Source organism: Prionailurus bengalensis, chromosome B2 (genome assembly GCF_016509475.1).
Source record: "Prionailurus bengalensis isolate Pbe53 chromosome B2, Fcat_Pben_1.1_paternal_pri, whole genome shotgun sequence".
Lineage (NCBI taxonomy): Eukaryota > Metazoa > Chordata > Mammalia > Carnivora > Felidae > Prionailurus > Prionailurus bengalensis.
This window is the reverse complement of record NC_057349.1, coordinates 112,657,665-112,683,956: the sequence shown is the minus strand read 5'-3', so window position 1 is coordinate 112,683,956 and position 26,292 is coordinate 112,657,665. Positions and strand designations below refer to the sequence as shown.

The 26,292-nt window shown below is 37.0% G+C and overlaps 1 protein-coding gene across 1 annotated transcript in view; it reads right to left on the bottom strand.

Moving 5' to 3' along the window:
- Positions 1–261: 261 nt before the first annotated feature.
- Positions 262–26,292, bottom strand: part of RNF217 (ring finger protein 217) — a 123,074-nt gene continuing 97,043 nt past the window's right edge. Inside the window, exons 4-6 of the mRNA XM_043592243.1 lie at positions 8,059–8,260; positions 3,198–3,269; positions 262–1,113 (exon numbers count right to left, since the gene is read on the bottom strand). Coding sequence (XP_043448178.1) covers positions 1,040–1,113; positions 3,198–3,269; positions 8,059–8,260 — 348 coding nt within the window. The 3' untranslated portion in view covers positions 262–1,039. The remainder of the gene's footprint in view (positions 1,114–3,197; positions 3,270–8,058; positions 8,261–26,292) is intronic.

The window sequence follows — 26,292 nt, the reverse complement described above, 5'->3', positions numbered from 1 at the left end:
CACTACAGCAAACTTGTTATTTAAATTAACTAATCCCCTCTGAAGGATTTGTTCATTTAATAAAACATCTATGCCAAAATATAAGAAATCTGAAGAGACTAAACATTCTGGTCTTGAGAATTTCCTAAAAGCAGCCTATCAGTTTTGTAAGTTAATAAAGTTTGATGATCCTTGAGGTGACATTGCACAAATTTCTGGCGTGTGTGCATGTGTGTGAGACAAAGAGAGCAAGGAATAGAAAGGGTCAACATCAAAGTAGCCTGTTGTCTACATTGACTTTAATTCAGTACATTACCAAAATATGCCCACAAAGGAACGATTATCTTTAACTATGTCTATGAAAATATGGAAAAATAGTGTAGAGGCATGGAACTTGACAAGTACAAGGTAACTGAACCTAGTTTTAATACAAATACTTATTATACACACACATTCACACCCCTGCACATATACACTTCAGCAACCCATGATTCTTCTCATTAATTTTGTTTCATTTGTTCCCTTTTGGGCATTGAGATTTTTAACAATTATAGCATCGGAAGGATGAAGGAATTACATTGCTTGGGCCACAGATAAAAACAGGTACATATGGCCGGCCTTTATCTTCTGAAAAGTGGCCTTGCTTATTGGTACAGGTGGGATGACTTCCGCTATTCACACCAAGTCTCAGAAGAGGGCCTGGAAGGGGGGTTAGGTACAAAGACAGTCCAAACAGTGCTCGGGAGAGGCATGCTCAGATAATTCTGAGGATAACTGGCTCTTAATTAAAATATTTTCTTCCAAGAACCAGTAAGAGTGTCAGAGTTATGTTACAGATATTTATAGTCTATGAAAGTGACCATTTTTTAACAGCAGCAAACTGTATAAGGAAAGGACAGGATACCATGTGGGGAGCGCACCGGAGCCAGAGGCATTGTGGCCTGCAGAGAACCACAGGGAGACTGGACGCAGTGTTTTTCAAGACGTGACTCTCAGACGGTGTGCCATTCTGTGTGGCTCCTACCCAGACCGGCTTAGTTACAGGAAATCATTCTGCATTTTACCAGTGCATTCCTGTCCGTGATCGTTTTCTCTGTTTTTTACAAAGGCAATAGATAGGAAATACAAATAAACCTAAGGATTAAAAAACAAAAAAGATTAAAGCTAATTAGGAGGAAAGGTATTAGGTTTATATATTTGAAATTTTTCCACCTTCAATTTTTCATTTTGCAGTCATTTACAAAAAATTATTATTTAGCAATGCATGCAGATGAAAGAGGGGAGATACCTATGCAATAAAATGTAGTTACTTTTATAAGATTTCATTCTTTATTATTTTTGTACAGTTTTCTCTCCCTTTTAACAACCTCTGTGACACCAGTTTGAATATGGAATCATGTTTTCTATCAAAATATTCAATCTCAGGTTTGTCTTCTTTACTATCCCCAGTCATATCATTTGCACTCTGATATCACACTTCAGTTTCAGGCAGGATAACGTATTACTTAAGAACATGGACTGTAGAGCCAAATGCCAGGTTTGATTCCCAGTTCTATCACATAGGAGCTCCTAGTAAGCCTGCCTTTCTTAACTGTAAAATGCAAATAATAACATCTAATTATTTTCATCTAGTTCATAAAGTCCTTCATAAATCATAAGAGCTTAACTGTCAGTTACTTTAAAATTCTACATGTCCTGTACATGTAAATTACTTGCTAAATAGAACTTTACATATGAAAATGAATTTTACTTAGAAAAAATCCCATCTACTATGTTATCAAAGCCATCTTTATTTACAGTGTCTAATTTAGTTTTAATTTTTTTTTAAGGCTTATTCATTTTTCAGAGACTGAGAGAGATAGAGTGTGGGGAAGGTTTGGTGGACAGAGGGAGAGACAGAGAGACACAGAATCTGAAGGAGGATCCAGGCTCTGAGCTGTCAGCACAGAGCCGGATAGAAGGCTCGAACTCATAGACCATGAGATCATGACCTGAGCCGAAGTCGGATGCTTAATTGACTGAGCCACCCAGGCGCCCCTATGGTGTCTAATTTAAAATTCTCCAGAGGCACCTGGGTGGCTAAGTGAGTTAAGGGTCCGACTTCAGATCAGGTCATGATCTCATGGTCTGTGAGTTTGAGTTGCACAGCGGGCTCTGTGCTGACAGCTCGGAGCCTGCTTCAGAATCTGTGTCTCCCTCTCCCTCTGCCCCTCCCCCACTCCTCCCCCCCCCCTTTTAAAAATAAATATATATATTTTTAATTCTCTAAAGCAATCGTTCTCAAAATGTGGTCTCTGGACTGGCAGCATCAGCATCACTGGGAACTTCTGAGAACTAGAAACCCATGGGCCCTGCCCCCATATTGAATCAGAAACTCAGTACAGAAAACAGCAACCTGTCTTTTAACTAACCAGGTTATTCTAAAGCATGCTAGACTCTGAGAACCACTGCTTTAAAACATGTATTTCCGGGGCGCCTGGGTGGCGCAGTCAATTAAGCGTCCGACCTCAGCCAGGTCACGATCTTGCGGTCCGGGAGTTCGAGCCCCGCGTCAGGCTCTGGGCTGATGGCTCAGAGCCTGGAGCCTGTTTCCGATTCTGTGTCTCCCTCTCTCTCTGCCCCTCCCCCGTTCATGCTCTGTCTCTCTCTGTCCCAAAAATAAATAAACGTTGAAAAAAAAATTAAAACACGTATTTCCATATACTTGTATGAATAAGACTATATAAATCACTCATATATTTTCTATTTGTCAGTGCTGAAGTATACGTTGGGTATATGTTCCTATATACATTGAAGGTATCTTTTTTACCCAGTGTACCCTTTGGTTTGTGCTAGAGCAAACCAAACACACAAGGCTATACCAGAACCTTTTCCCTTAATACTTCAACCTAAACTCAGAATCGGAAAATCTTCATCCTCGTCCACTGGACTCTTTCATAAAAAACTAGTTGTATTAACTTTGGTATTAAAAGGGAATTAAAACTGTTTTATAAGCTACATGAATCAAAGTCTTTATAGACTGAAAAAGTGTCACACAAATGCATCCTATATGAAACACACCCCTCTGAATCTATAAATCATATGCTGATTGCCTGTCTAACGCAAGCATGGAACAGGTATGTCTACTTAGTAACTGACTCCTATTATTACATCTACACTCCTTTTCTCTCTATAGCACTCAGAAAATTCTTATCTCAAATATGTTAAGTGTTTCTTACCGATTACAACTGCTATGGCCCCTAGTGCTAATCCCAAGACCAGGATTAGAGGTGCAACGAATAATTTTCCAGCTGGAAAACAAAAGGCAAAACCATTTAGAGTCTTAAAACTAATTTATCAAACAATTTCAGCAATGCTTTTTAATACCACAGTGTATGTGGTTTTTTAAGAAGTCTCATTATAACTAAGGCAATATTTCTCTAAGTAAATGTATCAGGTGTAGAACAAATATACTTATGTAAATTCAGTAACTTCACAGAAGTCCTGGGTGCATTAGTCAAACATCTCATAAGTCATTTAAACTTTATTACCAAAAAAAAAAATTCCAAAGTTACTGGCTCACTTTATACTACCAGAGCCATTCATCTTTATGCTTTCCCTTTAGATCTCTTTCATTTTCATCTTTCAAGATTCTGAAAGATCAACAAAAGAGTGACATATTCTGAGTTGGCAGGAGAAAACCTAATTAGCTGACAAAATGGAGAGGCAGTAGGTGCTACAGAGGGCTTACATCCAAGCCCACATCTGAAAACGTGATTTGCTTACTTCCCGGGTCCAAAGAAAACTAATAATATGAACACCTAACAGTCTGAACTGCAATTGGGATGTTTAAATGTTGTTGGAGATAATTACCAATAAGCATACAATATATTGAAGGTTATTCAAATGAATCCTTTTAATAAATTCAGAGAACAACCTGATGGTTACCAGAGGGGAGGGGGGAGGTAGGATGGGCAGAATGGGTGAAGAGGAGAGGGCAATATAGGCTTCCTGTTATGGGATGAATTAAGTCACCGAAAGAAAAGGTACAGCATAGGAAATACAGTCAATGGCACTGTAATAGTATATGGTATCAGATGGTAGCTACATTGGACATAAGCACAGCATAAGGTACAGAGAAGATTCACTTTGTTGCACATTTGAAACTAATGTAACATTGTATGTCAACAATAGTAAAAAATAAATTAAAGAAATAAATTGGAAGGTCTACACTGGTTTCATGGAAAAAACAAAATGCAACGTGAGAAAATAAAGGAAGCACTTACAAGAAGGCTAAACCTGGTCAGGTTGCCAAATGATGGCGTCAACCAGCACTTTTTTTCTAAATAAACATCTAAGCAGTGATTCTCATACGTGCCAGTTTCATGTAAATCGGGCACAGAGTTCACACCCGGAATTCCACTAACTTTGAAAGCACTAGCACACAAAAAAGAGGCTAGTAGTTCATGTCTTGTCATCATATAGTAACCTTGATCTTAAGCGGTACAGCCGCACGATGTAAACATGGCAAGAGATGAGGAAGGAATGGAGGGGGTTTTGCCACTTAAGAATAAACCAGCAACACTACTCTACAAGTTAAGGACAGTAATTTGGAATAACCAATTACCTAAATAAATAGAAACATGATGCAGTCATTTGTTGGAAGTTTGTCAGAAAAGGTATTAACTTTTTTATGCATAAAGAATGGCCCTTGGAGCCATGACCAGACAAACAGAAAATACAGTCTTTAATCTCTAATTTAAAAAGATAACCATTTAATTGACACAATGTTTAACCATGTGTTTTACTTCTATTTTTCACCAATCACAGAATTCAATTAAATAATTGGCCCCACTGTCTCCTTCTCTCTCTGCCTATCCCTCACTTGTGCTGTCTCTCTCAAAATAAATAAAATAAACTTTAAAAAATTAAAAAAAACATTCTCAATAGCTGAAATAATATTCTATTATATCCATATATCATACCCTATTTAAATGTGTGTGTACTTAGGGGCACTGTGATGGCTCAGTCGGTTAAGCGTCAAACTCTTGATTTCAGCTCAGGTCATGATGTCAGTGTCCTGAGATCAAGCACCATGTCAGGCTCCACACTGGGTGTGAAGCTGATTTAGGATTCTCTCTCCCTCTCCCTCTCCCTCTCCCCTCCATCCCTACACCCCTTGTGTGCTCTCTCTCTCTCTCAAAAAAATTGTGTACTTAATTTTTGTTCCCTTTTTTAATTTTAAAATACGCCTGCAAATAAACCACTGTCAGCCTAGATTTACCACATTTTAAAATGCCCTTCACATTTCTTTGTAAAAGAATTGCACAGAATTTCTTGTTCATTCAGTAGAATATGGAAGTCCAACATTGAGGGGCACCTGGGTGGTTCAGTCAGTTAAGCATCTGACTCCTGATTTCGGCTCAGGTTATGATCTCATGGTTCATGGGTTCGAGCTCTGAATTGGTCTCAGCACAACAGAATGGAGGCTGCTTGGGATTCTCTTTCTCTGTCCCTCCCCTGTGTGCTCACATGTGCTCTGTCTCTCTCTCTCTCAAAAATAAATAAATAAACTTAAAAAAAAAGGCCAGCATTGAGTATTAACAAAAAAAAAACTTGCTAATCTATACTTCAAAAAATATTTTTAACTTACATTTCTCTGACTACTTATAGCATTGGAGTTTTTTTTTTTTTTTTGAGACAGAGAGAGAGAGACAGAGAGACAGAGCATGAGTGTGGGAGGGGCAGAGAGAGGGGGAGACACAGAACCTGAAGCAAGCTCCAGGCTGTGAGCTACCAGCACAGAGCCTAACACAGGGCTCGAACTCGTGAGTCGCAAGATCATGACCTGAGCCAAAGTCAGATGCTTAACTGACTGAGACATCCAGGTGCCCCACAGCATTGGCTATTTTTAAGATTGTTTATTGGCTACTTGCATTTTTTTCAATTCTGGTTCCAGACTTCATCTTATAAAAAACAAACAAACAAACAAACAAACAAACAAAAAACTGGATACTTATTTTTGGAGGAGGCTGTATTGCTTTTGTTCATATAAATTATTTGCCATCTAGAAATCAGTTAAAGACCTATATTTTGTTTACTATTATACACTTTAATTTAATACTTGGGAATATTTGTATGTAATGATAGGAGAATTAAGTATTTTTCCTCAGTCACTTTTATTTGCCACACCATTCATTGAATAAGCTGCCTACTCCCACCAGGGAGATGTCCCCATGGCAAAGGCTACTAAAATCATCCTCAAATCTTGTTCTCCTTTATTCTTCAGGAGCAGAACTTCTGATCCATAGCTGGACACATGGTCATGTGGAATGCAAACCATGTTGCCCATCTTCCAGCAGTGAGGGAAGAGCAGGCCCTTTCTCTGCCTCTGTCCAAGGACATCTGGAGGCTGCAGTCCCAAACTGAGGAAGCAAACTGGATTACCTCCCACAAAGATAAAACATTGCAGGGGTCTGCTATACTCCGTCTTCTCTCTTATATGGCAGGGAAAAGCTAGGTTTGTGACTTATAGAGTAAGTCATTTTCCAGCCCTTTGTGCAGATGGGAGAGGTGTGGACCACCTCATTTGGAGTTATGGTCCAACAGCACTTAAGAGGCAGCTGTCCTGGCAGTGCGAAAACAGGTGTGGGAGGGAGAGCTTATCTGAAAGCCAGCTGCTCCCTACTTCATCAGGTCTGTCCAGACACGCACGTATGCGCGCACACAGAGCAGAAAGTAGGCCAAAAAGAAAACCATTTACAGAAAGCTGACCATGAATTTTTTAAGTAAAAATGGAAAAGACTGTACAGAGAAGATATTTCTCTGCTGATAATGTTCAATGATTGTACATTTTCTAGGCTGTTAAGTAACTGAACGCTATTTTGTGACCTGAGAAGAGGGTGGGAGTGGCGTCTGGGTAAATAACGAGAGGACCCATAGAGAATGCATCCAAAATATTATTGTACCATTAGGGCAGGAAATAATTTCCCTTATTTAAGAATGATTAAACCAAATAACAAAAAGGAAAAAAAAATGATGGTCAAATAAAGATTAAAGTAAAAAAAAAAAGGAAGGAAACACCTTATCACAAAATGTCACTTAAGTAGGAAAGAACAAGTAATACAGAAAATACAAGGATTTTGTGGTTTTGGGTTGCTCTCTGTATACACAGCCTTACAAATAGGTTATATCTCAAAACTTAATTTGCAATTTGGTATGCTCATGGAAATACTGTTATAAATAGTTAGATTCCCTAGCCAGCCGTCCAAAATATTGGAGTTTTGGGTAATGAAAACGCGAGGAAGAAGCCTCACAGTGGATATATTCCAGAGAAGTGGGGAGCTATTGGAAGAAGCAATATCAGGTCAGAAGAACATTGTATCACACAAGGTTGGTGGCATCAGGCCAGAGTGGGCATCTGTGTTTATGTCTGCATATTTGTGTATGAGATCGTGTGTTGCTGAGGACAAAGAAGGGGTAAATCCAAAACAAAACAAAACAAAACAAAACAAAACAAAACAAAACAAAACACATTGCATTTGGATATGTAAACTTGGGTTTGTATACAATGAGGGCATCTGATACTCATTTCATTAACTGTTAGCTATTAATACAACAGAAAATACATACAGTGACATCAACCAATAGATACAGTAAAACTCCAGTACAGGGTTCTGAAACATACGATTTTTACAAATTGTATTACACGTCTTCCATGAATGAATAGAGGATACGTGTAAGACCCATTGCTAGGTATTGCCAGTAGGAAAATGAAGGTGACATTGTCCCTCTCATCAAATGGCTTACAGTAAGGCTTCAGAAATTAAAAGACTAATGGCTTCACATTTCTGCAGTGTAATTAATAATTTGTTTTTCAAACAAAATCCGTTTGCTCATATGAATTGTGTCCTGCTAACAAATTTAAATTTCCATTCTAAACTCAAAAACAGAGAAAATATCTTCCTCCTGTTTTGGGGTGAAGTCCCCACCAGAATACCTGATAGGTGCTCAGAATTACCATGGCTACTATATCTCTGGGTTCTCTTATCACTGCTTCCTTCCCAGAAAGCATTCCTATAAATCATGCCGGACACTCACCACAGACCGACCCTCGCACTAATCTCCTTAGATGAGGTCTCTCTGGGAGGTAGCGATATTTGCATCCAAATATACTGAGGTTTGAAGTGTGGTCTCCAAAGAACCGGAGCTGGCGGTATCTTTCCCCACATCGATAACAAAAATTAGTGTTACATTGTGAGCAGGTCATATGGTCACATCCTTCAGTTCTCTGGATGTGGATCTGTATCGGTGACAGAGGAAAAGACAAAGAAACACTATTACAATTTTTTTTTAAAGTAAAATCTGGCAAATGTTATTGAGTGACACAAGTTTTACCAAAACAAAAGCCTTACATAGAATTTGTGAGGCTGTCAGTTTACTTATAATGACACTCTCCAAGACTATTTGTATCAAATATTTTAACATGCATAAATCTCAACTAGATTTCAGGTGCTCAAGCTGTTGGCTTATTTTGACCAACATATAAACACACACATCCCCCTAAAAACTTACTTATCTTTCTATACATACACCTAATTCAATGGTTAGGAGGCGATTTAAAATGCTGTGAAAGTGTATTTTATTTGTGCTGTGATCAGCAAGAATGAGGTGACTTGAGGAATAAGAAGAGATAAAGAATATTCCTTAAAAGAAAGGATTATGTAGAAATTATGCATAAATATCAAGGAACAGACTTTTTTTTTAAGATGTCATTTTTAAGTAATCTCTATACCCAACACGGGGCTTCAACTCACAACCCTGAGATCAAGAGTCACATGCTCATCAACTGAGCCAGCCAGGCACCCCAAGCCCCTTTCTTTGAGGAAGGAAATGATAGCAGCTGTAAGTGTATTCACAATACCCTTTCAGTTTCCAACTCTAATGTCATTTGCAAGTACCTTTACAGGACTGTTTATACAACGCCATCTGTAAAACTAAGCATCTTCCTCTATTGTTGCAGTCAAGTTACATGTAAATACAGCTTAACCCATAATGTAACAGTGTGGAGTCACTGTCTGAAACACTGAGGCCATGTTACAATAAAGATATTATTTCTTTGGGATATAATTGGATACTTGGCTCAGAATCCTGGTGGACACTGCATACAATTGGAGCCATCTTTCATTCAAGTATACCCACCCTTGGTGTGTTAGGTGAAAAACCATGAAAAAGAACTTAACATTATTTCATAAAAAAAAGAAAAAAGATTTGGTTACACAGTCCAAATCTTATATGATTAAAACAGGATCACCAGAAAGTCTTCCCATTTCACTATCAAGTAGGCATTTACTACATTCAAGTTGCATCCCACTTGTTCTCATTTATTTATATTATTTATATCTATATATAAGTTCTTTGCTTAGAAAATTTATTTAAAATGTCCCCAATACCATTCTGGCTATTGTAAATTTCTACCCATGACTTTGCTTTGGAACGGTTGTGTCAGTGAGTGTTTTAATACAACCGGGAACTTCACAACTAACGTGAGTGAAACCCACCATTGGCCACTTGACTTTTCAGTGAAGCTATAGCCACAGTCCCACAACTTTATACATTTTTTTAAAAGTTTTTATTTATTTATTTATTTTGACAGAGAGAGACAAAGAGAGAGCAGGGGAGGGGTAGAGAGAGAGGGAGACAGAATCCCAAGCAAGCTCCCTGCTGACAGCATAGAACCCGATGTTGGCCTCAAACCCACAAACCGTGAGATCATGACCTGAACTGAAATCAAGTGTCAGCTGCTTAACCAACTGAGCCACCCAGGCACCCTTACACATTTTCTTTTTAAAGTAAACTCTACATTCAACATGGGGCTTAAACTCACAACCCTGAGATCAAGAGTTGTTCCACGGACTTAGCCAGCCAGGTTCCCCAACTTGACACATTTCATTTGAAATCCTCCTCTCCTTCCCTTGACGCACAAGGTACATCCCTGAACTTCTGTATTAGTGCAGTTATATTTATATTATTCAAAAACTTCTCAATGGTTATGGAAATGAGAAAAAAATCACCCAGGTAAAAGGGAAGATATTTAATGTGAAAATAGAAATTAGGAAGTTGGGAGACAGGGGTGCCTGGGTGGTACAGTCAGCTGAGTGTCCAACTCTTGATTTTGGCTCAGGTCATGACCCCAGGGTCACGGTATCAAGCCCCATGTCAGGCTCTGCACTGAGTGTGGACCCTGCTTCTCTTTCTCTTTCTCCCACACTGCCCCTCCCCCTCCCACCCCAGCTTGTACACATGCTCTCTCTCTCAAAATATTTTTTTTAAAGGGAAAATTTTGAAGATAAAGAAATTTACAAAATATAACCTTATTTTGTAGTTTTTGAAATTAAGATTTTTAAGTTTTTGAAGTTGCTAGCTCCAAATTATATGTAGTATTTCAGTTTTATTGATTAAATAACTAAAATTTTTAACTTCAATTTAAAAGAACAATATGAATTTTTAGAAGGACCTCCAGGTGCTTTCAAAATAACAACAGATAGAAATCATAGTAATGGTGAAACTTTCATTTGAGCAATAAACATATTCGTGAACCCATCCTCTATCCATCTATCCATCCATCCATCTACATCCCTACCTACCTACCATCTGTTATCCACCTACTTACCTTTCTACCTACTGGAGTCTGTAGGTGATGATGGCCATTTTGAAGAAGTAATAACTACATGGGGGGCAGTATCCTACAGGCAGCACAATGACTACCCCCCAGCAGGCACTTAACAAATGAGAACAAATGAGAATGAAGAAAGAAAAGTCTACTCAGTGGCTGGTAAGACCTTGGGGATTGAAAATCAGCAGGCTGTGGGGCACCTGGGTGGCTCAGTCGGTTAAGCGGCTGACACTTGGTTTTGGCTCAGGTCATGATCTCATGGTTTCGTGAGTTTGAGCCCATAGGGCTCTACACTGGCAGCAAGGAGCCTACTTAAGATTCTCTCTCTCTCTCTCTCTCTCTCTCTCTCTCTCTCTCTCTCTCCCCCTCCTCCACTCATGCTGTCTATGTCTCTCTCAAAATAAATAAACTTAAAAAACAAACAAACAAACATTAGGTGGATTATAGGTTAAATGTTCATTCCCCCCCAGTAGCTGATCCTTGGCAGGTAAAACCTAAGCACATTAGGGAGGTTGGAAAAACCTGGGCTTTGACCCCAAGAAGCCCTGTGTTTGAATTCTGGCTCCACAAACTCTATAAAAAGAGGTTACTTCTTGCTTCAATTTAGGTAATATTACTTACATGAGAATAAAAGTGTGATAATATATATATGGTGCCTGACCCATTGGCACATACTGAGTCAGATCAATAATACTGATTCCATCTATCCCTTCCCCTTTGCCCACCTAAAAATGTGAGAAGTCAAATACCTGCTCAATGTAACTGCACACCTCCTGATTGTCAGGTGGTTCCCTTTTTTATATTTTCATATAGGTGATCCTTAGGTTGATGCTAAACTAAAGAGTACCTTCCTAGATAGGCAAGGGCTAGCTTGTGGCCAAGTGCATATGAGCATCTCTGGTCAAGAGTTACTAAACAAATCAACAGAATTTGTTGTTCGTCAATAGAAGCAAACTTGCTTTTCCTATTGACCACTTCATCTTTTTAAATTATATTAATTCTTTTTCTTTTTTTCCTCCCTGCAGTAAAAAAATCTGTCTATAGCTTTTGACTCCCCCCAGATTTAACTACTAATAGTGTACTGTCGACCAGAAGCCTTATCAATAACATAGTTGATTACTACATATTTTATGTGTTTTATGTATTAGCATACTGTATGCTTACAATGAAGTAAGCTACAGAGGAGAAATGTTATTAAGAAAATGGTAAGGAAGAGAAAATATATTTACAGTGAATCTGCACAGTTCAAATCTATGTTGTTCAAGTACACAAATTAGCTGCAAGGCCCAAGAAGGAACTTGTACGGGTGAGGGTCTCTGAGGCTCGGCTCTTTAGCTTCCTGATTATTTCTCCCTGAGTCCAGTGCTTCCCCTCTGCTGTGCTTGTTTCTGTGAACGATTCTGAAGAACAATTCCTGTGACCACAGCCATTTAATAGTAGATGGCATGAAGGAATAATATAGGCCAAAGGCCTTAGTGGCCCCTTGAACTATTCCTGATCCTGCTTTAAAGCACCTAAGCACTAGGAGAAGACATGTTCAGAGACAACTGCTGAGCACCCAAAATAAAGGTTATTTCATTGTATCCTCGACTTGTTGACCCTATGTTGTATTTGATCTTTAAGCGGGGATAATAAAGCTTAACAAATTTCCTGGTCACAGGGCATAGTGCTGTATGCGACCTCTAAAGGGAAAAGGACTGATATTTGTTTAGAGCCCATTATGTGCCGGGCATTGTACACAGATTAGCACCTTAAAGCCTCATAACCACACCATGAGACTGGCATTCTTATTCATAACCTGAGCTCAGAAATGTAGTCTGCTTGAGTGAATGGAGAAAGGATTTTGATTCATGTCTGTTTCTTTATTATGCTAAGTAGCCTCTTATTATAAACTTAAAGATAAAACCAGGGGGTCAACAGTATCCTTTGCTAAGTGACAGCACAATCTTTGTGCTAGTCAAACAAACATGTCTGCTCTCACGCATGAGGCCTATCTTGAGTCTCACTGCTTGCTTTAGCTGCTCTCTGGACCAATTTACATTCTTTCTGTAACACAATCTCAAAACTATTTCTGACAGGAAACATGTACTAATAAGTGAAACTTGTCACTGACAGTTCATCTGGCTCCAAATTTCACATACAATTGTCGCTACTTTATATTTGCTTGTAACACTGCTTCACTGGGTTCTAAAAATCTTTATGTGGCATATTTATTGTTTAATTTAAATGACAAAGACTAATTTCTAGTTTCTTTTAACAGTCTTTCCTTCTTTCTTTCTTTTTTTTTTTTTTAAAGATTTTATTTGTAAGTAATCTCTATACCCAACACGGGCCTCGAACTCCCAGCCCCAAGATCAAGAGTCACATGCTGTACCTACTGAGCCAGTCAGGCGCCCCTTTCCTTAATTCTAAAATAGTATTCTGAACACAGCAGACAACTAAAATACCGTTAGCCCAATAATCTTTCTGCACAGGAAGTGATATAATTCTAAACTCCATAGTAACCTTGTACATTGCAGGATTATACAGTTCTATAGATTAATTTGAATATCTTACACAAGACAGGCAATGATTTAATCATGAAAAAGTAGTTTCATAATTTACCTCAAGTACACAGTGTTTCCTTTATTACTAGTGATAGTGCAACTATCTTGATAATTTGATAATTACAGAGAAATGAACTGACACAATGCAAATTAATGTGCAATAGGAGACACTACTTCTCACATTTGACAAGCGAGTTGTAATTTTGAACTCCAAACACACAGGGGATAATAAATTTTATATGCTAAATGAGTTCCCTGAGTGTATCTTTAAAGGTCACACTTTGACAATGCCATCTTTGTTTTTAGAACATAAAGCCTTAAAACATAGCTTTAAATTATATTTACTTAAAGGACATTTTATTCTTCAATGAAGCTGTTTTTACTTGGTATTATCGCTTCAAAACATTCATCAGTTTAGCTCTGCTACAAAACAAACTAATTTAGCATCAAAATTCTGGTTTTGCTTAAGAGACAGAGACAGAATATGACAGACAAAATACTACTAAGCCATGAGATTAAACTGACCACTCATAAATCACAACTATCATTGGATTTGTTATTACGCAAAGGGTTTCTTCTCTCCATCTGTAATAAATAAGAGTGGCTAATACTTAAAAAGTTGAAAATTTAAACACTAAATGTTGCTTAGACCTCTGTACACTTAAAAGTCATGAAATGAAATGTTCAGAATATGCCAGATATTTATTCTAAAAAGAGCTTGATATTAAGTCCACTTTATAGTTAGAAATGACAATGTGGACCCTTTTTGAGTCTATGGCATTCTTCATAGGACATATTAACACCTGTATTAAGATATTAATCATAAAACCATATATATATGTATATGTATATATGTGTATATATATATATAATACATATATTATTATCTGCTATCCTCAAGTTGTTTACATTTTGTTTAATAAAATGTCCACAAAGTACCTGAAAAATAGAAGTAGAATTCAGCTACTAATTTTTATACGGATTCTACTTAAATCATAAGGTGAAAGAATAACAATAAGTGAACTGCTAAATATAATTTTTTAATTTTTAAAAAATGTTTATTTATTTTTGACAGAGAGAGAGAGATAGAGCATGAGTGGAGGAGGGGCAGAGAGAGAGGGAGACAGAATCAGAAGCAGGCTCCAGGCTCTGAGCCGGCAGCACAGAGCCTGACGTGGGGCTCGAACTCACAGACTGCGAGATCATGACCTGAGCCGAAGTCAGAGGCTCAACCGACTGAGCCACCCAGCAGCCCCAAGCACTGCTAAATATTGAACCCATTTTATAATAAAATCAGTACACATCTGCTCATAAGTATTTATCTCTATTTTCACCAAGAAATGAAGGCTTATTTTATTCCTAAAGCAGTAAGTGACGACTAAATTAACTGTTACATTATTATTGTCACCAATAAATAATTTACTCTATTTATGTTTAAAAGTATTTTTATATATGTGTTTGCCCTGATGGCTTTTGATATCTGGAACAATCAACTAGAAGCAATTATGAGGAAAGTTGAAAAAAATCCCCTAAGTGATGCTCAGTTCTTTACTTAGCTCACTGAACCAATTCTCCATAAAATAGGAAATTTAAAAAAGCAAACATATACACAAAGCCTTCAAAGGTCTTTTAAAAATATTACAATTTTGAACCAAGAAATACTGTCCAACTATAAAATAAAAAATATATGAGGGCAAAAATAAAACAGTGCCAGAGATGCTAAGACTCTACCTTTTCTGTGGCCATCACTTAAGGAAGCACTTCATTAACTAAATGTGAAATTAAAGAAAATGCAATTTAAGAACATACAAAAAAAATGGTGTAAGAACTCTCAGAGAGACAGCTGGAAAACATTCAGTTCAATTTAGAATAGGAAGTCAGTTGGTTTCAAGAACATCTTCAAAACATGACAATTTTTTGAATATACCAAGCAATAAAATTTCTGAGGAGCTAAATATTAAATAACATGATAAACAAAGTGGGTATTTCTACTCTCAATAGAGGAAAAACAATGAGAACCTTCAGGAAAAACAAAACAAAAGGCATATTAGTTCCAAATATGAGTTGTAACAAAATATGGCACAATTAAGTAATTGATAGGGAGCAAGGATGTTAGGGGTGTTTTTCCTAGAAGTTGTGAACTCGTAGAAAAGGAAATGTAATCCTAAATACATAATTATATGTTCTCGATTATGGAAATGCCCAATTGGTTTTTAAATGTTAAAATCATCCTTTATGAAAAACAGAAGTATTAAATATTACATTAGAATAGAATGTGAATGTTATTAAATTTAACAATATAAAAACAGAGTTACAGCTTACAGAAAATGGGAAATAAGGAAGAAGCATAAAGAATTATAGGAGGGCTAGATCGTTATATATCATCTAACGTTGTTAGAATACTGAACAGAAGTTTGAGTACATTATTTAAAGATAAAATACAATCAAAAGAAGAACTAAAGTAATAACTATCAAAAACTTGGAGGAAAAAAATTGGAAGGAGAAGGAAAGGCATACATAAGTGAAATGAATTCTCATCTGTCATATCAAACTAAAAGGGTTCACCTCATTATGGTAGACTACATTGCAAAAAACAAATAAGACGTTGATTGCAAAATTATTTGTTGTTTCCTACTCTGTTAGCTTTTTAAAGCCAATATTCTGCCTGATAACTTTAGTTGTCTTCCAGTGCACTGGTTTGTTATAGAGAATTTGTTATAGAGAATTTCATATATATTTCAAGTTAAATCTTTTTTTTTCAATATGAAGTTTATTGTCATATTGGTTTCCATACAACACCCAGTGCTCATCCCAAAAGGTGCCCTCCTCAATACCCATCACCCTCCCTCCCCTCCCTCCCACCCCCCATCAACCCTCAGTTTGTTCTCAGTTTTTAAGAGTCTCTTATGTTTTGGCTCCCTCCCTCTCTAACCTTTTTTTTTTTCTTCCCCTCCCCCATGGTCTTCTGGTAAGTTTCTCAGGATCCACACAAGAGTGAAATCATATGGTATGTCTTTCTCTGTATGACTTATTTCACTTAGCATAACACTCTCCAGTTCCATCCACATTGCTACCAAAGGCCATATTTCATTCTTTCTCAAGTTAAATCTTATGATTGACTCATGATGACAAATTCTTTGAAGAAGAGTGTAGAATACTTCCTAACGCTTATTCCCCAGGGGGCAATTGTACTATAAATTAGCCCCTAGTTTTCTTCCCTCTTCTTTCCCATACTTTCCTTGACCCTGTGTCCCATGTTATCAAAAATCTTCAGATGCCAGTTCTCCCCTCCTTCATTCATCTTCATCCCTTCCCCCAGTGACAGTACACCCCTTAGCCTGCCAATAGCTCAGGTGTCCTGAGACAATAGCCTCAGGTGTCTCTGTCCTGACAAATCCTTCCTGTAATTCTGCATGACCTTGTGGCCAGTGATTACCCCCACCCTTCCATTTCTCCAGGCTTCTTAAAAGAGAATACTCTATACTCACTGCTTTTCTTATTCACCTCTTAACCCTTCCTCAGTTGACTGCAACCCTATGTTACTGATACATCCAAATCAGTTGTCATTCTCCAGAAAACATACATTCATTCATTCATTCATTCACTTACTCAACAATTATATATTTGTTCACTGATAAAATCTGACATGGCTCCTGGACTTAAGGAGTTGGTTGTCTGAGGTGTAGACAGACATTAATCAATAGTACAAGTAAACACTCATAAGCTATGACAAATGCTATGAGGGAAAGGGACAAGGTATAAAGAGAACACTTAATAGGAGGAGCTTGGTCTGGTCTAAGGGTCAGAAGAGACTTCTCCAAAAAAGTGACATTGATCTGAGCAGTGAAGGACAAGTAGCATCTCACCAGTTAAGAGGCCCCAGGGTTAGGGAATACATTCCCAGCACAGCATATTCTTGGCACCATATCCGTGAAAGGAGAAGCCACCTATGCTAGTCCTGTCCAAGTATTTCTCACTCTACATTTTAAAACTCTTAATTATCTGTATCCTTCTACTCAAATGCTCTACTCTCCCAGTTGATAAGATCTCAAAGGGCCCTAGATCACATACATCTTCTTTGTTCTTTCATTAAGGGGATTTGCACAGGTCCTATCAAATAGCATGTTCTCAATAAATATTTATTAAAAGAACAAATGAGTATTATCCATGACCCTCTAAATGCCAAATCCAGTGAACATGTTTTTTATTCTTAACATATATCTCAGTGGCATTTAGTTGGTTGATCACTACTTCCTTCTGATTTTTGATATAATCTTCCTTCAACACCACCTTTTTTCCAGGTTCTCCTCTTTTCTCTCTCTGGTTCCCATTTCTTCACTTACTCCTTAATTCTACCAATGACTCACCACTTTGCACATATTCTTTGGGGGATCTCTTCCATATACAAATGGTTCCAACTTCCCTCCACTCGATTTCATTTCTTCACTTCCACTGTGGACCTGACTTCTGAGCTATAGACTCATGTAACAACTGTTTGTTGGTCATATACACTTATATGCCTTACAGCCATTTCAAAGTCAAATAGGAAAACCAACTCATCATCATTCCATGGCCCCCATCCCAATGACAACAAAATAAAATGAGGTCAAGCTCCATTATTTTACCTCAATTCATGGTATTACCACCCATTTAGATACCCAAACTAAGGGGTGGTTATCCTTCCGAAGAGGTGGTTATCCTCTCTTTACACTGTTCATCCACATCTAATCCTCAAGATCAGACAGTTTTAGCCCCACGATATTTGTTTAATCCTTTTCTTCTTCTCCAGCCTCTTGACCACTAGCTTAGCTCAGACTTTCATCATTTCCTCTAGATGTCTACAACTACCTTCATACAATCAATGGCAACAAACCTAAAATATAAATCTGATAATACCATTTCCCTGCCTACAACTTTTTGGATTTTGGAGGCCAAAATCCAAGTTTCTTAACATTGCATGTAAAGCCCAGACTTCTGTTTGTTTCTACAGCCCCACCTTTCACCACTTCCTTCTGTGAACTTTACTCTCAGGGAACCACAAAGTGCTTGTGGTTCCTGCACACAGCAAACATTTCCTTGCTCTGTGCCCTTGTACTTTTATTGTAATAATCTCATTCCTGGATAACATTTTCTCATGCCAAAATCCATCCAATAATCCTCAACGATCTAGCTCTCCCTGGATTCCCCAAGATTAATGAGATATTCCTTTTACCATGAACTTTCTTGTAATACTCTATGAAAAGCCCTACTGAAGTACAAGTGTTTGATCATTGTCAGTGTAATAATGCCTGTGTCTTCCCTTCTGTGAGTTTCATGAGAAAAAGGACCCCATTTTGCAGAGCACATAATGGGCTCTCATGAAAAGTGCTTATAAGGAGGAAAGAAAAATGGCATTTATTCATTCAACAATCTTCTATTTTGGCGGCAAAATATATCCACTATTTTACATAGTGATAATTAAAATGGAGCTATGGAGAAAAAAATAAAGCATGTAAGGGCATATTACATATTGATATAGGGGAAGGTAATTACTGGGAAGATGAATTTGGCTGAAAGACATGAAGGGAGAGAACTGGCCATGCAGATAGCTGGGGAAAGTATGGAGAGCCTGAGAAGGGAACACGCTTGATGGTTTTGAAGAAGAGCAAGGAAGGCGATGTGGTTGGAGGAGATTGAATGAAGTAGAAGATAAGGTTAGAGGAATAATGGAGCAGAAGTGTGTCCAGAATGTGACAAGTCATATGGTTATTATAAGCATTTGTTCTGTGTGAGATGGGAGCCATGAAGAAGATATTTTATTGTTTGAGTGGGCACAATTTAGTTTTATATAATTTATTGTCAAATTGACTAACATACAATGTGTAAAGTGTGCTCTTGGTTTTTGGGGTAGATTCCTTGTTTCATCAGTTACAAACAACACCCTGTGCTCATCCCAACAAGTGTCCTCCTCAATGCCCATCACCCATTTTCCCCTTCCCCCCACTCCTCCATCCACCTTCAGTTTGTTCTATTTAAAGGTCTGTTATGGTTTGTCTCGCTCCCTCTCTGTTTGTGACTATTTTTTTCCCCTTCCCTTCCCCTATGGTCTTCTGTTAAGTTTCTCAAGATCCACATATGAGTGAAAACATATGATATCTGTCCTTCTCTGACTGACTTATTTCACTCAGTATAATATCTTTCAGTTCCATCCACATTGCTGCAAATGGCATGATTTCATTCTTTCTCATTGCCAAGTAGTATTCCATTGTATATATAAACCACATCTTCTTTATCCATTTATTAGTTGATGGACATTTAGGCTCTAATTTGGCTATTGTTGAAAGCACTGCTATAAACATTGGGGTACATGTGCCTCTATGCATCGGCACTCCTGTATCCCTTGGATAAATTTCCAGTAGTGCTATTACTGGGTCGTAGAGCAGTTTTATTTTTAATTTTTTGAGGAACCTCCACACTGTTTTCCAGAGCAGTTGCACCAGTTTGCATTTCCACCAACAGTGCAACAGGGTTCCCATTTCTCCACATCCCTGCCAGCATCTATAGTCTCCTGATTTGTTCATTTGAGCCACTCTGACCGGCATGCGGTGGTATCTCAGTGTGGTTTTTGATTTGTATTTCCCTGATGATAAGTGACGTTGAGCATCTTTTCATGTGTCTGTTGGCCATCTGGATGTCTCCTGTGGAAAAGCGTCTATTGAATGGGTGCATTTTGAGAGCCCTGGAGTGCGTTTGTAGTGATGTGTGAAGTGCTAGAGAACTGCAGGATCATCTATAAGAGCCAACATTTATACTCACCAAATTCTTTCTTAGCAACCATAGGACCACGCGGCTACAGCTCAGACATAAGAGCCCACAGACATAGCTTTTCAGCTAATTTTATGTGAACAGGAGCAAATTAATCATTTTCTCTGAATCAATACATTCTTGCCTACAGCACTGTATTATAGGATTTAAGAGAATAAAATATTTGAAGGGAAATATCATGACAAGTAAATTCTGTTAATTCCAAATTCACAATAAATTATGAATGAACATAATTCACTTTCCCCTGCCTGCTTTTTGGTCCAGTTACTTAACCTCACTCAAACAGGTTCTACATCTTGAAATGGTGGTAATTACCCTTTCCTCAGTACTTTTTTGGAGGTTTAAATGAAACAACAAATGTAACTTATATGCTACTGAGCCTATCATTTTATTATTACTGTGTAATATCTTAAAGTTTTCTCAAAAGGCATTTAACAATTAAGATCTGGACGGCACATTGAAATCTATCGTTTTAGTATCATATCTGAGGGTTTGATGAGACAATGTATGTCTAAAACTATAATGGAGACTGACATTTAGTAAATAATGTATCTTATTATTATTATTATTATTGTGCTAACACCACAGAGTATTATATCAAGGCATTTTTATGAATAAAATACAGATGTCATATCAGAAATCAGCACATTTTGTTAATAGTTTGGCTGGAGGGGCAGAGGGAGAGGGAGAGAAAGAAACATAAGCAGACTCCACACCCAGAGCAGAGCTCGATGTGGGGCTTGATCTCAGGACCATGAGATCATGACCTGAGCTGAAATGAAAAGTCAGATGCTTAACCAAATGAGCCACCCAGGTACCCTGGTAGTTTTTTTTTTTTTTTTTTTTTTTTTAAGAAAAGTGACTGTCCTGTTACCTAGGAATAGGAACTATGTTGACTCTGGAATAAAATAAATGACTTATTTACCCATTAATCAATGTACAATTTCCAATTAATCATCTCTATTCAATGTCTTATAAAGTGTCCTAAAGAGAGATGTGAGATTATTTATACAAGAAGAAAATTAAGGTGGTCACCTACAGGTAATCTAGTCACCTGTGACTAGATTTGTATCACATTACACAAATGTTTATTTAAATATTTGTCTTATCTGACATTAAGTGACAAGGTAATTTGGAGGAGGAATGTTTAAGGAATTCCCCTTCATTTTTCCAAATTAAAAAAAAAAAACTGACCATTTTGAGAAATACTGACACTAATTTTGCTTTAGAAAAGCCCAGTATGCTGAGCAACATTCAACTTGTATTTGAGGAAGGAAAAAAATGTAAGAGCCAAATCCTTAGAGGTTGTGTAGGAAAATAGAGATGGTTCAAATGGGTCCAGAAAGCTATGATGTTATATTCCTTCAGTTCCCTTGTTAGATTTTACTTATTGTTAATCATGGACTATTACAAACATTTAAAAAATTAAAGTTAATAATGTAACAGACCTACACGGATTCACCACCTGCATTTAATAATGTTAACATATTATAATATTTGCTTCAGAAATATTTTTTGAAGAGATAACACTTCCTTTATACATACTGCTTTCTTTATACAATTGTTTCTTAACTTTAACTTCCTGCTTGCTTTAAACTGGCCTGCCTCAAGTTATCGTATTAAAGGGCCTGAAGGTGTGTTCACTTCTATTTTGAAAGTACATGTGTTAAAACAATAGATACTCAGGGGATACCTGGGTGGTGCAATCCGTTGATTGTCCGACTCTTGGTTTTGACTCATGTCATAACCTCATGTTGTGAGTTTGAGTATCAGGTGAGTGTGAGCCTCAGGCTCTGTGCTTGGCAGTGTGGAGCCTTCTTGGGATTCTTTCTCTCTCCATCTCTCTCTCCGGCTCCCTGTCTCTCTCTCTCTCTCTCTCTCTCTCTCTCTCTCTCTCTCTCTCTCAAAATAAATAAACATAAAAAAACAAAGTAGATTTTTTTAAATAAATATACTCAGAAGGCATTAATCTGGCCTTGGAAAAAAATGGAATTTTAACAATTCAAAACTGCACAAAAGAAAAACATGATATGGCTAACAGTCAAAATCTGGTTAAGATAAGTAGCACAAATTGACTAATATTAAACTGTTTTTGCAACAACCAGAGGATTGGATCATTAACCATTTTTGCAAAGTTCTCACATTCTTCAAGGCTTCACAACTGTTTTACCTTTAATGAAGCTTATTAAAACATTAGACAAAAATATTAGAGATTTCTAATGTTTCTTTTGAAATCTACAATGATTCATGCCTTTAGAAACATCCAGCTGGGCAGTGGGGGTTTTCCTATCACCTGACACGCACTTCTTAATGAATTAAATATTTATTTTAAAATTTCCTAAAATAAACAGACTATTTATTTTTATTTTAGAGAGAGAGAGAGAGAGAGAGCGCGCAAATGTGAGCAGGGGAGAGGGGCAGAGGGAGAGAAAGACAGAATCTCAAGCAGGGACCACACTCAGTGTGGAGCCCAATGCAGGGCTTGATCCCACGACCCTGGGATCATGACCTGAGCTGAAATCAAGAGTCAGACACTCAACTGACTGAGCCACTGAGGTGCCCCTAGACAGACTCTTTAAAAAGTATTTGTTCTACAATAAAATTGTATGCGGTAGCCACTTTCTGGAAAAAAGGAAACAATAAAATAGATAACTTTCTTTTTTGCTTTTAATTTAGAACCATTAAAGAACCATAATGAGTATATACACTAGAATAGTTTAAGTATTTTGAACTTTTATTTTAAGTTTAAAGTTTTTTTATTTTGAGAGAGACAGCCCACATGTGCACGCAAGTGGGGGAGGGGCAGAGAGAGAGGAAGAGAGAGAATCCCAAGCAGGCTCCACACTGACAGTGGGCCTCGAATGTGGGGCTTAAACACAAACTGTAAGTTTATGACCTGAGCTGAAATTAAGAGTCAGAGGCTCAACTGACTGAGCCACCCAGCACACCAAGTATTTTGAACTTTTAAATGAAAACTTAAAAAAACACCATTTGCACTTAAAAATGGTTAAGATGATAAATTTTGTTTTCACCACAGTATAAAGAAGCACCATTTGACTCAATATTGTTTCCAAAAAACTTCAGTACAATTTAAATCTAAAGTGTATATGTGAAATTGCTTATAAAATATGTTTATTAATTTGTTTTGTAGTGTATAATCTTATGTTTGTTAACTTTTGGGTGTGCATCTCACTTTTCATTTTCTTTGGATTAGCAATTCTTTTTCTTATTGACTCCATTTGATATCTAATTTGTGCTGTAAGACATAGTCTCAAGATGAACTTTTACATGAAATTGAACAAATATTCTAATACTTCTAACAAAACTGAAATCCCCTACTTGCTTTAAAGTGAAACTAGGGGCACCTGGTTTGCTCAGCTGGTTAAGCATCTGACTTCGGCTCACGTCATGATCTCATGGCTTGGCTCATGAGTTCGAGCCCCATGTCGGGCTCTGTGCTGACAGCTCAGACCCTAGAGTTGCTTTGGATTCTGTGTCTCCCTCTCTCTCGGCCCCTCCCTGACTCATGCTCTGTCTGTCTCTCTCTCAAAAATAAATAAACATTAAAAAAATAAACTTAAACTAAAAAGTATCATAAATTAGACTTAATTTTGTAGTAACTATGTTCACAAAAGACATTTTAAAATTACCATCCATTTTCTATAGGTTAAGAATTTATATAAGACAGGAAATATGTTTTTAAGAAAAAAAAATAGTGTCTCAAGTAGAGAATTATAAATTAAGAAGCAATGAAATTCAAATAAAAATGGCTACACAGGGATGCCTGGGTGGCTTAGTTAGTTGAGCATCTAACTCTTAATTTTGGCTTAGGTCATGATCCCAGGGTCATAGGATCGTGCCCCACATTTGGCTCTGCACTGAGCATGGAACCTGCTTAAGATTCTCTCTCCTCTTTCCCTCCCATTTCCCTCTCCCCCGCTCATATGCTCTCACTCTCTCTCTGTCAAATAAAAAAAAGCTAAGTAAAGTTAATCTTATTGTGCTGCTATTAACTTTTTATAAAAATGTCTTATAAATAGATAACTTCCAGAAATGTTTGCATATTTTCACCTCACCCTAAAAAAAATCACATTATGAATAAACATCTTAATCACATATGGAAGAAAAATATTTCAACACTAATTCTGTTTATCTGCCAAAATTCAATTATGAAAATAATTTTGATTTCTCAGCATAAGTCAGATCTCTTCATAATATTATACCACATATTAAACTGGTCTTTTCACTTGAGGAAATGGTAAAAACTCATGGGAGACATAACATTTATAAGCAAATAAAAGAGAGGTTGTTTTATTTGGAATGCTAAATAAAATAGCAAATTAATAGACTATCAAAACTTGTTTGGATGGGTACCTTTTACTAGAGCAAAATCATTTAAATTTTTTTTAATGTTTATTTTTGAGAGAGCGAGAGAGACAGAGTGTGAGTTGGAGGAGGGGCAGTGAGAGAGGAAGACACAGAATCCAAAGGAGGCTTCAGGCTCCAACCTGTCAGCACAAAGCCCGATGCAAGGCTCAAACCCACGAACCGCAAGATCATGAATCTGAGCCAAAGTTGGATGCTTAACCAACCGAGCCATCCAGGCGCCCAAAAAGCAAAATCACTTAACACTTACCAATATAAGCACAGAACTTCCTTGAAAAATTAGCAGCAGCAAGATTAGGGAGTTCAGAAGGGAGACTTTCTTTTATGTTCAAGTTTTTATTTAAATCTAGTTAGTTAACATATAGTGTAATATTAATTTCAGGAGTAGAATTTAGTGATTCATCACTTACATACACCACCCAGTGCTCAACACAAGTGCCCTCCTTAGTATCCATCACCCATTTAGCCTATCCCCCCTGCCCATCTCCCCGCCCGTAACCATCAGTTTATTCTCTATATTTAAGTCTTTCTTATGGCTTGCCTCCTTTTTTTTTTCCTTCCCCAATGTTCATCTGTTTTGTTTCTTAAATTCCACAATAAATGAAACCATATAGTATTTGTCTCATAAGAGAGACTTTTACATATATTAATGTAACATATGGTTAGGGAAAAATTACAAATCAATAGGTAGGAGGAGAATTATGTAATAAACCCTATTAGGTTAGATAATCTTAATTTGGAAAAAATTAGTGCAGGTATCCAATGCATAATAAACATCACAATAAGTTATGATTAAAGAGTTAAAATATATAGAAGTTAAATAGTTAAAAGAAAAGGAAGAAAATAGACTGGTTTATCAAACTTCCGGGTGATAGATAACTTTCTAAGCTTAGGAGCAAAATATTTATAAAAGATATGTAAATATATAAAATATGTGTGTAAAATATACAAACATGAATATGAATGTAAATATAAATATGATGTGTGTTTTTATATCCATCCAAAAAGAAAAATAATGATATATTTGATCAAAAAAATTTTTTAAATGCACGCGCACACACACACACACACACACATTAAGTAAAAAATGAAAATAAAAAAAGAAAAAAACCATCATTGATATAAAAAGGGAGTAAAAGACGGCAGGAGAGAAAATATGCCAGAAAAGCAGTTATTATTTTCAAAGAGCTCATGTAATCTGATATAAAAAATATGCCCTGACTGATCCATGCAAATGGGCAAAGGATACACAGAAAACTCAAAAGTAGCATTACAAACTGAACATTACATGAATTTATATTCAATCTAAAGGCAAATAAGGAAATTCAAAATATAAGAATAAAATATTTTTAAACTATTAAAATAGCAAGTATTTAAAAATACTTGAAACGCTAATAAGAAATGCTTATATAGAAACAGGTCCTCAAGTTTTTTCTGGTGAAATTTTAAACTCTTTCAATCTTTTCAGAAAGCAAATTGGCAATATATACCAAATGTTAAAAACATTGACATCCTTTAAACCAGTGTTTATTTTTAGAAATATATGCTTTTAAAGGTCCAAAATAGGGGTGCCTGGGTGGCTCAGTCAATTAAGCATTGGACTCTTGATTTTGGCTCAGGTGATGATCTCATGGTTCTTGAGTTCAAGCCCCCCATCGGGCTCTGTGCCAACATCGCAGAGCCTGCTTGGGATTCCCCTTCTCCCTTTCTCTTTCTCTCTTTCTCCCTTTCAACCTTTCTCTGCTCCTCCCTCCCCCTCTCAAAATAAATTTAAAAAAATAAAAAAATCTTTAAAGGTCCAAAATATGGAAAAAAGATATATTCAGGATATCATCAAGACATTATTTAGTTTTTATATCATATATATATGTAAATATATATTTTTTAGCCCTAAAGCCGAACAAAGACAGCTTTGGTATCCAG